Raw genomic sequence first — 13,677 nt, 5'->3', positions numbered from 1 at the left:
ATTTTTACAAATGCTGGGTCAACTTTTAAGAAATAACACGATACACAACACGCATGACCCAGTTGACAGTGATCATGTATTCTTTATGAATGAAATCTCCAGTCGTAAAGACACACCTCCGCATTGGACCAATGAAATCACTCGTATGTTTAAAATGTCAGTTAGTTAAAATGTATGTAAACAAAGGTTTCAAACGGCGCTGGACAGTTAGTCTTGATGCAGAATGTAACGACAAGAACGGTAATAATGTTTTTTCATACGTTTTATTGAATTATGGTATCGAACTACATGAACTTTGTAGGGAAGTTGCCCTTTACTCCGTGAAGATTTCAGTCTTAAAGACAGCATGATCACTGTCAACTGGGTCATGCGTGTTGTGTATCGTGTTATTTCTTAAAAGTTGACCCAGCATTTGTTAAAATATTGCAAGACATATACATTTCCAGAAAGGAAATTCATTTCTGCGTTGAATAAGACCGAGATCGTGAAAATCGCTGCAAAATTTATGAAGATATGGCTGTTCAAAGCGATGCACCCCGTTTTGGGGTGATTTTGAGTTGCATACCTTGTTATATATATATTTGATAGTGAAATATTTTTTTTTTCAGAAAAGTTAATTTTTCGTTATAATATGATTATTTATCATTCAAAATGATGTTTTCACTAATTAATATCATAGCCACACGCTAACCACCTGTGGTTAAACGAATATAACAACAACAATAATAATAACAACAATTTATACTGCTACTACGCACTGTTAATATTACTTTTTGCCGTGTTTCTCCTCGGACCAAGACGGCTCAAAAACATCACGGCCCCTATAGAAGTGCAAGGAGCAGCGCCTACAAATTATGTTCAATATCCACGGCGCATTTATTGTAATCTAACATGGCGCTGAACGTTAAATGTTATTTAAATATAACTGTATATGTTAATACAATTACGTTTGTTTCAACGGATATGAGTTTTAAAAAGCCAGGAGTACATATTAAGTGTGTCAAATACGGATTATTTTCTTCCTGCGCGCCGAAATGCAATTATTTCTCATCATCTCGATTTCTCACGCGTCATCGTTAACGGTGACCGTAGCAAGGCTAAACATCACATTTATACAGGGCGCATTTCATAAAGAATAAATAGACATTCACATATAGAAATATTTAAAAAAAAAAACAAAAACAAAACAACTCAATTACACGTTTTAATCATCCTGCATGGAAACCTATACATATGACTTCACAACAAGTAACATCATGTTAAGCGTAGGTATATTTCATATAGGAATAACGTAAACACGCATTTCTTACTAGGAAATTAAATGATGATACAGTGGTGACATCCTATTTGTATCGACCATACATTTATTTTCGCGTAAAAGGTATTGTATTAAAAGGTTGAAACATGACGTCTTTGAATGCAAGCTATAGACGTGAACATTATATTTATAAGAATACATAGTTAAATACGTATCGTTCATTCGAAGGTACACATCCTGACTTCGAAGACCTACCTGCGGATAGTACACCACTGGATTTCGTAGCATGCACGCGTACACAATTTGACGTATGCGAATACACGTTCAACATTAAAGTCAGGCGATGTGGCCCAGACATACACTACTTTCTACAATATACGAGTCAAAGGTCGGCTTACTGCTTTGGTGAGCTATGCTTTCTCCTTTTAGTAAATTAGGTAAAAGAAAAAATTGTGTATGTAAGATGTTTAATACATATGCACATAATGATTTAATATAATGTGTACATACTGTTTTAATATACTGCATCTACTGCGTTAATTTTTGTAGCGAACTGTTTATTTTTAAGAACGAGTAATTGGACACCAATTATATGTTTGTATAATTTTTAACACAGATCCGCTGTATCTTCAAACAATCCCAGGTAAGTTAACGTTAAAACGTCATTTTCGGATACTGACAAGTTTGTAACTGGAGTGTCAGGCATTGCAAAGTATACTAATGTATTGTTGTGCTCGTCAAAGCATACTGTTGTTAGTGTTTGATAGCAATACTCACGAATTTCTGTAATACAACTAATGCAGAAACTGAAAATCGATATACACAAATTAATTTGAATATAGTTCACACATGTGCTTAAGGTAGTACAACTGTAATCATTTCCCGCGTTTTTTTGTAAGATCGGTTGACGTCGGCTTATGTCGGTTAATAGCGTAACTGAAGTCGTGACATGTCCGTTTTGTTCGGTTTATTATAAACAAAGTATAAATCTTAATAAAAACATGTTTTATATAATTCAATAATAGATTGTATCAATTATATGCATAGTACAATATATTACGACGTCAAAATAGATTTTTCTTTAAAAAATGAACCGAAAGTATATTTTCGCGAGAACATAAAAAACAACAATCGTGAATCGTAACCAAAAAGACGGTTAATGAGTGAAAAAAAGTAGCAAAAAAGAAACAAATCTGTACGTAGAGTGCAGTAACATTGACTGCCAGTTGGTAAACTCTGCAGCGTATGGTAAAACCCACACAGTCAAAGACAATGGGAAAAATGGACCTGGAAAAGTGGAATACCTGCTTTGTTGTCAACACAAAACTTGAAACAGGTAAGGTCACAGATATATGATCAGAGCGTTTATATAAAATGCACATACGGTAATAATTTATATAGACATTTAGTTCAAAGATGTAAATTACGGGCATTATTATCATTATATTATGGTCTTTGTCTATGCTCTATTTACTGTAAACATCGAGATACAGTAACCAGAAGTAAATAAGTATATTTTTTAGATCTTGTACTTACTTTTATCTTTGTTATAGTTATATTTGTTTCTGCATTTAGCAATCGTGGACAGCCTGGGTGGACCATCCCGTGTAAACAATATGCTGTGAGCCTGTCCACATTAAACCTCAAAACAATATCGGACACCAACTTAAAAATAATCGAACAGCCAGCTGATGAGGTGATAGAGCAAGTTACTACTGAATCAGCTAGGATTGCAGCTAGCGATGCTATCTTAAATCAAATGACGTAAGAATCTATTATTTGGATTATTAGCGGTAATAATACATTTTTGCATCATTACATGGAAAACATCAAACTATATAAAATTTGTTGTAAAACCAATTATCTATGATGACATCCAATCTCACAAGTGTAAGCTAGGCAACGTTTGGCAGGCCTTTTTTATACAAATCCTGCGGGTCAGATTGTCTGACCCATTTCCAATTCAAAAAACAAGTATTTTCGCCCAATTAGCTGAAAATTTGCCCAATCCTAGAATATTAGCCAAAATAATATGTCAAAATAACAATAATCTTCTTAAAACATCATGGTTTTGTTATTCTATATTAAAACAAATTTCATGGCTGGTAGATCAGCAGTTCACACATTTTATGGCTGGTAGATCAGCAGTATGATTATTAACCTAATACAATTCCAATATATTACGTTAATTAAAGTTGCTAAATGTGATATTGCATGTCAATTTTTTACTCGATTGCAATGTCAACTATGTTCCCAGTTAAAGGAAGGGAACACCCGCAGGTTACTCATATGTATCGGTGGAAGTCCAGTCTGGTAGTCAGTTTGCAACATACGTCACGCCAACTGTTCCAATAAGTCAAGAGGCTTTACAAGTTACAGGCATTTCAATGACTGATCGGACAATGACATTCATTGGATAAGTTGTGCAGCCAGTGTCGGAACAATGACATTCATTGGATAAGTTGTGCAGCCTGTGTCAATATGAGTGGCTGTCGAAAGAATTATACATTGGCTTGAAAAGTTTCGAAATGTGTACTTAGTTGTTCATAATGGTCGTCGTTTTGATTTAACAATTTCTGTTTCAATCTTGGTAAATGTAAGTGCAATTTATATTTTGTATAACTGCGCTTTTATCGATTCTCTATCAATATTCAGAAAATTATATCCAAAACAGTCCTTGAAGCAAGTGGATTTAGTTTTACAATTGCTTGGTGAAACATACAATGCACACGATGCTATGGCAGATGTGGCAGTACTTCGAAAGTGGCTCCAATTTGTGAATTTGTCTTTAAAAGATCTAATGACCCACAGCTTTTCCCCATTGGATGTGTCAAAAATTGCTTTCAACAGTGCTAAAGCCCAGAACTGTCCAACATTGAGCCCACTCATTTCATGAAATGTAATGAAAAGGCCGCTGAAAATATTGCTGGGTCAGGGCTAAAACTTGTGTATTTGACAATGCTCAATAACAGGGGTGGAGAGGATGCAATACCTGATGTTTTCATTTTAAAAAATGCTGAAGGCTTGCCTAGAGTCACTTATTCTAAAAATTATTTATATATGTTTACATGAAGTTGTTTCTAAAATATGTAAGTGCGTAAACGAATGATTTGTAAGAAAATTTCAAGTTCATTTTTTATTTCAGTATCTTCATTAGTTTTTCAGTAATTACAGTAGTCAGATTGTGTGCATTTCTTTCTTTATTTTTAAGTTACAGTGATTTCAACTAAGGTTAGAAATATGGTACTGCATAGTCTCCATAATGCCCTTTATAAGTGCACAAAATTTCATCAAAGCACCCTTAGTACTTATCGTAGGATCCATTTTGCGTGATTTGTTGTTTCTATTTTTAGTAACAGTGACCTGATCAATCACATAAGGTGAAAATGAAGGGTTGCACTTAATCACTACAGTGCCTTTTATACGCATGCCAAGTTTTACCAAATTTGCTTGAGTATTTGTAACTAATTGCAGGATATAGTGTAGAAATCCCTGTCCATGTCAAAGGAACTTATAAGTATAGGCTTATTTAGTTTCGTTATGAAATTTTGCATTTAATATTTGTGTTTGTACATTGTTATTAAATGAATACAAGCTTGTTAGGTAGGTGGTCATTTGAATTTAAATCTAACAATGTTATAGATCTTGGTTTATAACAGAGAAAAAACTTAGTATACAACTTTGTTTTTTTTCACTTTTCAGACATACTTATGCCCCTACCTCCCACCCCCACCTCACCAACGCCATCCCTACATTGGCAGATTTAGCCTAACTGCATAATGTATTAAATATATGTATAAAGAGAATAAGAACATTGAAGGTGTTAACTGAATTGGTAAATGACTATGTTTATTTTGCATATTTTGACAATTTGCCATTATGTGGTTTTGAGTTTCTTGAAAATATTTCATATAGTCCTATTAGATTTAGTGAATTGTTCAAAACATACACGGGCAAATTGCTTTTTTTTACTTTTATTAAAGCTAATCACATGTCTCTGCTTAAATATAAATGCTCAAATTCCAAAGAAATAACCTGCAACTTATAAAAAAGAAGAAAATGTTGTATGGGTGATTTTTGCATACACGGGTTGAGCTTGTAGTTTGAAGGACCTTACATAATAAATAAGATTTTTTCATTATTTTCATCACTAAATTGTCTTGTATTATATTATTTTATCACCTACAATCATATTATCTACTAAATAAACAAACATTGTTAACAAAAAATGTTAAAAAATATGAGTTTATTGAATTTATCTATCCCCAGTGGTAATTTAATTTAGCAGAAAATTCAAATTATGGGTCATCATACAGAAAAAATCTCGAAAAATTTTTTTGCATAAAAAGCCACCCTAAAAATGTGTGATACGACCACATATGGTATGAAGTTTATGAAAATAATACTTTTAATGGGTTTTTGAATATTGCCCATTACAGTTGTACTACCTCAAGTAAGTTTTCGAATCTAAATTACTATAAAATAATCCGTTTTTATGTTTTGTGAGTCAATGTTTAGACAAATTTTCCTTGCAAATCCTGCATATACTACTGAGATGCTTCAACAGCTTTACTTCTCTCCAAAGGAACGTTCAGGGCCCTCAAAGACGTGAATGTTGGTACTATAGCTGTCGTCCCTAGTCTTTCCTTCGAGGAAACAGTCTCTGGTGGAATCACAACATATACACCTATCTCAATTTTCAAATGTGACTTTGTGATGGACAAGTATTTCTATAAAGTCAACTGGTAAATTGTTAAAATGTTTCTATAGTACTATATTTTGTAGGATTGCACTAGGCAAATCATATGCATTTCAGAATTATGTAATTCGCTTATCCACGAAAAAATACAAAATGATGCATATATTTAATCAAATACATGCAGTTGTAGCTTGTCTAATAGTTGTTATTCGGAACTCTCCAGTCTGGGTTTTACCGATATTTGAGCACGCGCGGTAGGTACAAACAAAAGCTGACTAGCATATTTTAAAAGAGAGTGAATTAATAACTCCTCTTATCGCTGAATAGTAAACACCACTTTTTCTGCTCAAACGTTCGTTATAGTTGATAAAAATACCATGATTTAATCATTTTTCTTTTGATGAACTAATCTCGATCGTGTTTAATTTTTAAGAATACAATGTAACGCGATATAATGCTGCATGTACATGTAAACAGCTTCGATCACGTAACTATGTCATTGCATATACTGTGCGTAGGCCTGGGCATACAGTTCTAAAGGAAGCTTGTCAACGAAACTACCAAGACATTGACTCCATCGTATATATATTATACTATTCAGTACCAAACAACAAATACCTTAGTATCCTCAGTCCATTCGTAGTACTAGAACTAATATATCATTTATATCAGTTAGATATGTATGTATATTGATATAGCTTTATTGTGATGCTTTTCTTCAATCTATTCTGAAAAGTAAAGAAAATTATTTGCTAAAGACTAAAACTTTAAGATTAGAAGGCACATCACTAACGAGCTTTACCATACACGACGTTTATTTGCTGTATCTATAAAGCATGCCGAAAAAACAAGAACATGAATAATGTTTTTCAGAAGAAATATTGCATATGTCAAGCCGTTTGTATAGATTCCTTCATTACCATACAGCAGACAAAGTCTGTTATTCATGTCTTTTAAGGATGTTAGCTACTGGACCCATTCGTATATAGGCGGTTGTACATCTGAACGGTGTATTTAGACTTTAACCCTGTATTAAACGTTTGACATACATGTACATCAGTATTAGATTTGTTAGATGTAATTATTTATAATTATAGAAATAGTAATAACAACAAACGACTTGAATTTTGACATTTCCTAAAAGAAACACTACTGTCGTTTAAATACGTATCATCCACTACTGAATGTGTAGCAAATCGGATATCGACGTTACTGGTCATTACTGTATTAATGACACTATTTGTACCTCCCGCGCGCGCTCAGAAATCGGAAAAACCCACAGCGCGCGAGTTCCGAATTAAATCTATTCACCGTTCATAATGTCTGTCCGTGACCGCAATTGTGGATGCCATGAAACTGTCACATTTTGAAGTCACGTGGCACTTTGGATTTACTTTCAAAATCTATGAATCTATATTGTCGAATTGTGAAAAAAACAAACATCATCTAACTCTTAAAGAAGATTAACATGTTAGAGATAACAGCAACGTTAATTCAACAGAATGAAGCTATATAAAAAAGTTAAAACTTCTGGTAATAATTAATAACAAATTCATATAAATAAGTGTACATATTTATAATGGAAAATTTATCAACCACTCTTCTGAAAATAAACAAGTCTGACTTGAAATCGTACTTGATTGGTCAATCTATTTTCAATCACTTTGTAGGACTATACATGGAGAACAAATCCACTCTCTCGAGCAGAATACATCCGTTGGGACACATTTCGAAGTTTCAGAATCACACTTGTTTGAGATGAACATTTCAATGCCATTTAATGTACGTGTATAATGTATGTCCTTTTATAAGCTTCAAAATGAACACATATTCAAGTAAGCAATTAAGGTTACAAATCTTTTCAATACTGCTTGTACGCTTATCTATTCGGGAATGTCTTTTGAATTTGTCTAATATTATTTAACTTTTCTCCTTGAATATCGATTTGTAATTTTTATATTTATAAAGACAATTTTAACTTGGTATGGTAAAACAAGGAGAGTTTTAAAAGTTCGGTTTCAGAAAATAAACTTGTATGGAAATTGTCTTTGTTACTTATTGACACGAATGGTAAAATAATTGACCATGTATGCTTCCAACGATAATATAATTGCATAAGTTCATATATTTGTCAGATTCTGTGCGGCGTCCATGTAGCTGGTAATCCGTATGGAGAAATGACTTACTTGAACTCAAGTGACACGTATTTTGTTGGATTAAAGGTCAGTTGTCATGTTCACTTTATAGCGTGGTATATTCAGGTAAGCTATAACTAGTTTTACGCTTAGTGCTGATGCTGTGACATGACGCATCAGATCGAGACTATAGTAAGATCACTTGTATTGAAGACAAACTGCCTCTTGCGTAAGAGCATGGCGGCGATTAGCGTGTTAATAATTGTTTATGTTTACTTAAGGCTGTAATCGGTTGTCCTGCATTGTAGAAGCATTTTTCACTAGAAGTTAATAAAAGTATAATATATAGTGACATTAATCATATTTAATTCAATGTGTATCCAGTGTTGTAAGGCTCATGCCGTTTACTGGTGTTTGCTTCCAGGTACACAATAATTTAGTAAACATCAGCAAAGGAGGTTATGCCAACATTGTTTTTCAACTCACTGCCCCGATTGGTTGCCTTTATACCGATTCTGTCAATATCAACAATAGCTGTGTTGTGTCGTTAGAAATGGTCAGTTTAAGTAGTCCTTCAAAATGTGATTCCGGAAACATCGCTGTAGTGACAAAGACAGACCATTGTGGACCGGCCATCAATGTATGTATATGTTCCAACCTATAAATAAATCTCTACGTTAATATGTTATTTCCAAACTCAACACCCGCAAATGAATGTTGTTATTCAATATGTTTATCTGTGTGATCCAAACACGATATGATATTGTAAATATAGTATAATATTAGTTATATAATTAGATTTAATTTAACGGATGTATTTTTATATTTGCTAATTTAAAGCGTCAAATAATGAATATTACCATACTCCTTGTTCATACTATTTACGTATTTATTTAGTCTTTAAAACTAAACTATTGACATGGGAACGGATCTGGGAATATGTTAACATTCGAAGAAATGTTTGACGTTACTAATGTATCAAAAATAACTTCAACTCTCGCAGACAACGACGAAAGCAAACCTTCACACGTGGACAAGTGATACCATCTACACAGTTCAACTGACTAATGCAGACGTCAATACTGGCGACAGACGTGAATATAAGGTTGCATTAAAGTTTCCCGGTAACTACCAACATAGGATTTGGGCAAACTACAGATCGAGTTTCATAGATGTAAGTCATAAACTCAGTCACAGTCATATCCACAAATATTACGTTAACAACATAAATAGATTTTGGTTAAGTGCAGTTTACACAATTTCTGTATTTTAAGTAATTGTTATTTATGAATGGTTGTATAAAATGGATATTTTAAGTTAATAGTTTCGTGTTTTTGTTTTTCAAATGATTGTCATTTGCTTGATCGTTTTAAGTGGAGTTTAGTATTTAGAAATCTCAATTCATAGGTGTTTTTATCGGGTTGTATACCTACTCGTGTTTTACACGACAAGCTTCCGTTCTTGATTTGGCCTTATTTAAATACCATACTTTTATATAATTTAACCAGCCTAGGTTTTCCTATCAAAACTTATCAATCAAAGTATCGCCGTTAATAAGGACATGTGTTTTTCATCATTTAGTCTGTCCTTTCGTGTTGAAGTCTTAATACATGTTGTAGATACACATTGGGGATGACAAACCCCGTGGCTTTTGTTACAGCCGGGTCAACTCACAAGTCAGAACTGCCGATGGCTAGTAAGTGTATTGCTTATATTTTAGCAATGTATTAATATTTTAATTGTTTCTTTCGAAATCTTAGATCAACGTGTATGTGTATACATGTAACATGTGTACAGATTCGTGTTCTAAAACCAGTTTTCTTAAAGATTAATTTGGAATGCAAACATGTATAAAGTTTTATTACATGTGGTCTGTGTTGTGTTCCTAAAATATTTGAAAACGTTCCCTAATTAAATAGTTTATACCCTCCAGCTGCATGAATGCCAATGTTGTTGGCGACTTAATTCTCTACTGGAACAAGAAATACGATATAATGGTACGTTCATTTTCCATAGTTGATTCTTATTAAAGAGGATATAAAACGTGCAATAATGCCAATGGAGTATAAAGCAATAGCACATTATATATAGCTATTACACTACAATGGCTGGTGTTCAAAATGTAATGACCAACACAGAGATAAAACAAGTTCATTAATAAAGTATTACTCAAAATACAGGGAAAACGACATTTTACATTCATTACGACGTCCATATAGATATTGAAAAACGTACCTAGTAAAAATTCAACTGGACAAAAACCATGTGGATTATTAACAGGTTCAACAACGGACGACTTACTGCCGAAACAATCAGACAACATGCGTGTGTGCACTTGCTATACGAGCAGGAAGCAATGTGTTCGTTATTGACCTTTGCAAAAGTTTCTCCTACATAGACTACCTCATGTGTGAAGACGTACAAACGTTGAAAGTTGAACTGATAGAGGGAACTCAAAACGTGTATAAGGTAAACGACAGTTATACTATAACCGATTTCATTCAGAAATAACATTCGTGGTGTACACTAACCGTACAAATATTTACAAAGTTAAATATGTCTTATTGGGGATGTTTGTATTTTATTTATATTATCTACTCTATTATTGTTCAATGTGTTTTCAAAATATGTGTTATAATTACGTTCTGTCTCGTTTCGTTTTATCAGCCCAAGATCAAACTCGACACGGTGTTAATTTCTCAAATAAGTATTCATGTCTTGTGATTAATTCAGCCGGATTGCAGCTCATATACACGGGTTCATCAGCATACGTTACACACGTTACATAATATTAAGTTCTTCTATATCGTTTTGTCTACTTAGATTATTACTCCGTCGGGTGCCAAAGTTGTAGCCGACATTTTACAATTGCCTTTGTACAGAGGTTACATGAATATTGACATATACTTGTCCGCCAAAGACTTCGAAGAAGGCCAAGGACTTTGTGGAACATACAACGGCGACATGACCGACGATCTGATTCATCAAGACGGTCTTTCCTCAGACTTGCAACAAACCGTAGACTGCTTTTTGAGACGCCATGATAGCTTTATTAACAGTTGGCGGTAACTATAGACATCTTGGTTAAACTAAGTGTATACTATTTATAGAAATCTATATATATCTCGGATTTTTAGCGTAAAATGACGCTGGATAATTACAAATTATACTAGATGTGGATTTTATACAATTTGTATGTAACTGTTACAGGGTTGATGACAGTAACACTCTGTTGTCATCGCTTGGTCGTAATATGTCTGCTAGAAGGAATAGCGAACAACACACGTTTTGTATATGTGGACAATCTCCGAACAACACCAATGTTTCTGGTGATACTGACCAGCTGCCCGTATGTTCTGCATTTGATACCATATTTTGCAAACACGAAGAAGACACAAAGCACAGCAGTTGTGTATCTTATAATGGCACAACCTCGCGGCGAAATGAGATTGAGCGATTGGAAAGTAATAAGAATAGAGCACAATCACCAGTCTTCAACATGGTAAACTTAATTTATATCCGTTAAAATTAGATGATATGGCTTATATTTGCCTTGTAGTTTACCAGTATGACACAATTAATACAATGTGTTTGATTTCCTTGCTCGTGTTGCATTAATAGGCAGTAAATGTATAACATTTTTGCTAAATACCTTTAAGATGTCTGTCCTCAACGTAAACATATGTACTTAATGATGGCTACGTAGTGAAGAGAATACATATTAACTACCGATTAGATGTCTCTTATCAAAGAAAAAATTATATGAAAGTGATGTTGAATATCATGCCTGTCATCAGTTGTAATACATTTATATATTGTATTCCTAAAAGACAAATCAGAGTACGGTCACACAATATGACGCAGAGAGTTTTTGCCAAACACTTGTGAATAGGTCATTTGGAGCCGTTGAAAAACTGTTAAAAAATGCAATGGAAAATAAGGATTCCATCAAAGCTCATTGTGCTCACCTAGTGAAGGTAAAGAGCCGGAAATGTGTTTAGGTTATTAAAAATGTATTATTTTAATAAATTATTTTTTAAATGACATATATGCATGTACTTTTTTAATCCTTATATTTGTGTCCATATAAGAAACGATATTACGTCAAATTTTTTTCAAAAAACTAGACAACAATTTTCGCGTCTATTGTAACTATTAAAGGGGCCTTTTCACGTTTTGGTAAATTGACAAAATTTAAAAAAGTTGTTTCAAATTCGCAAATTTTCGATTTTGTTATGATATTTGTGAGCAAGCCTTAATACTGAACATTTACCATGCTTTAATATAGCGATTATATGCATCTTTTGACGATTTAAAAACCTGAAAATTATAAAGCGTTGCGAAGCGAAACGATTGAATAGTTTGGAGAGTTCTGTTGTTGTCGTTATATTTTGTAAAACTACGAGGATTGCTTATATATAGTATAAAACACATATAGCATTGTATGCGGAAGGATGGTCGAGGGGTCTAAGTGGGAGGCTTTTTACGCCAGGACTCCAGGAGTCAGTGGTTCGAACCCTGTTGAGGGTTACATTTTTTTTCCTTTTCTTTTTTAAACTTTATTCTTGATTTTTACTGGAGCTTTTTAGAGCAAATGTTTATATTAATCAGTAGACAGTATTTAATGACAAACTTTAAACCATGCCAAAATCTGTGAAAAGGCCCCTTTAAAGAAAATGTAAACAAACATACCAGTATACATGTACAAACTATTTTATGACAATGAGCTCATGCTTCTTAAATTCCATTACTTTATATATTTGCTTCATTTTTGTAGAGTTCATTATTTATAGATCAGTGTAAATTATTTTGTATCTCTCCAGCTATACAATAGTTACACAGCGGTAGCACCAATGATTGCTGCGATTTTCGCCAATATCCAGTATTTGTTAGATAACGATGAAGTATTCGTTGTGAACAACGGTGATTTGGTAGAAACTTTCGCCCAAACAAGGTGTGTTTACAACTGTGATCGCGAAACGGGAGCCTGCGATTCTAGTGGTAAGGAATTCAGTCAAATAAATGTAACAGAGCTTGAATACCAGTTATTTCAGACTTGATGACGCTTCTTGTCAAACCCATCGGCTGCGTTGTTGACGTGTCATTGTCTTATTCGATTAGTTAAAATTTGTACTATTTACATTTTTTGCTAATGTGAAGCCTAAATAATAGATATATATAATGCATAGCTCATACCTGTTTGGTGTTTTTGTTGGAATTAAAGTATTTACGCTCGATGTATTGCATTGATTTCACGGGACCAAATTCACATGTGTGTTTTTGTGTCTGCTTTTGTAATTATATTTTCTATTTGTACCACGGATATCAAGAAGTGTTAATACAAAGTCGCAATTATGCGGTATGATATTTTATAAAACACTTTTCACTTCCAAGGCAAGTGTACATGCGAGCTTCATTTTCATGGTGCTGACTGCAACATAGACGACCGCATAGCACCAGTCATAACCGATTTAGAAGGAAATGGCTTCTACAGCCCTTCTAGGACGAACATGTCCTGTTTCTTTGTGTATTTTCATCACCTGTTAAGGACATTTTCGTACAACATTGACATCGACTTGGTATGT

General features: G+C 33.6%; 1 protein-coding gene and 1 long non-coding RNA gene across 2 annotated transcripts; both read left to right on the top strand.

Annotated features, from left to right (window-relative positions):
* Positions 1–1,872: 1,872 nt before the first annotated feature.
* Positions 1,873–7,734, top strand: LOC127876333 (uncharacterized). The gene is made up of 3 exons (XR_008047806.1): positions 1,873–1,901; positions 5,844–6,003; positions 7,628–7,734. It is a non-coding gene; the product is annotated as an uncharacterized LOC127876333 (long non-coding RNA).
* A 376-nt stretch (positions 7,735–8,110) lies between these two features.
* Positions 8,111–11,161, top strand: LOC127878769 (uncharacterized). Its single transcript, XM_052425296.1, has 7 exons — positions 8,111–8,179; positions 8,517–8,732; positions 9,096–9,266; positions 9,712–9,788; positions 10,026–10,089; positions 10,373–10,561; positions 10,916–11,161. Exons 1-7 carry the CDS (start codon positions 8,135–8,137, stop codon positions 11,159–11,161), a joined length of 1,008 nt encoding a protein of 335 aa, XP_052281256.1. The 5' UTR covers positions 8,111–8,134.
* Positions 11,162–13,677: the final 2,516 nt, after the last annotated feature.

This window comes from Dreissena polymorpha, chromosome 4 (genome assembly GCF_020536995.1).
Source record: "Dreissena polymorpha isolate Duluth1 chromosome 4, UMN_Dpol_1.0, whole genome shotgun sequence".
In the NCBI taxonomy this organism is placed as follows: Eukaryota; Metazoa; Mollusca; class Bivalvia; order Myida; family Dreissenidae; genus Dreissena; species Dreissena polymorpha.
This window is presented reverse-complemented; position numbering and strand designations above follow the sequence as displayed.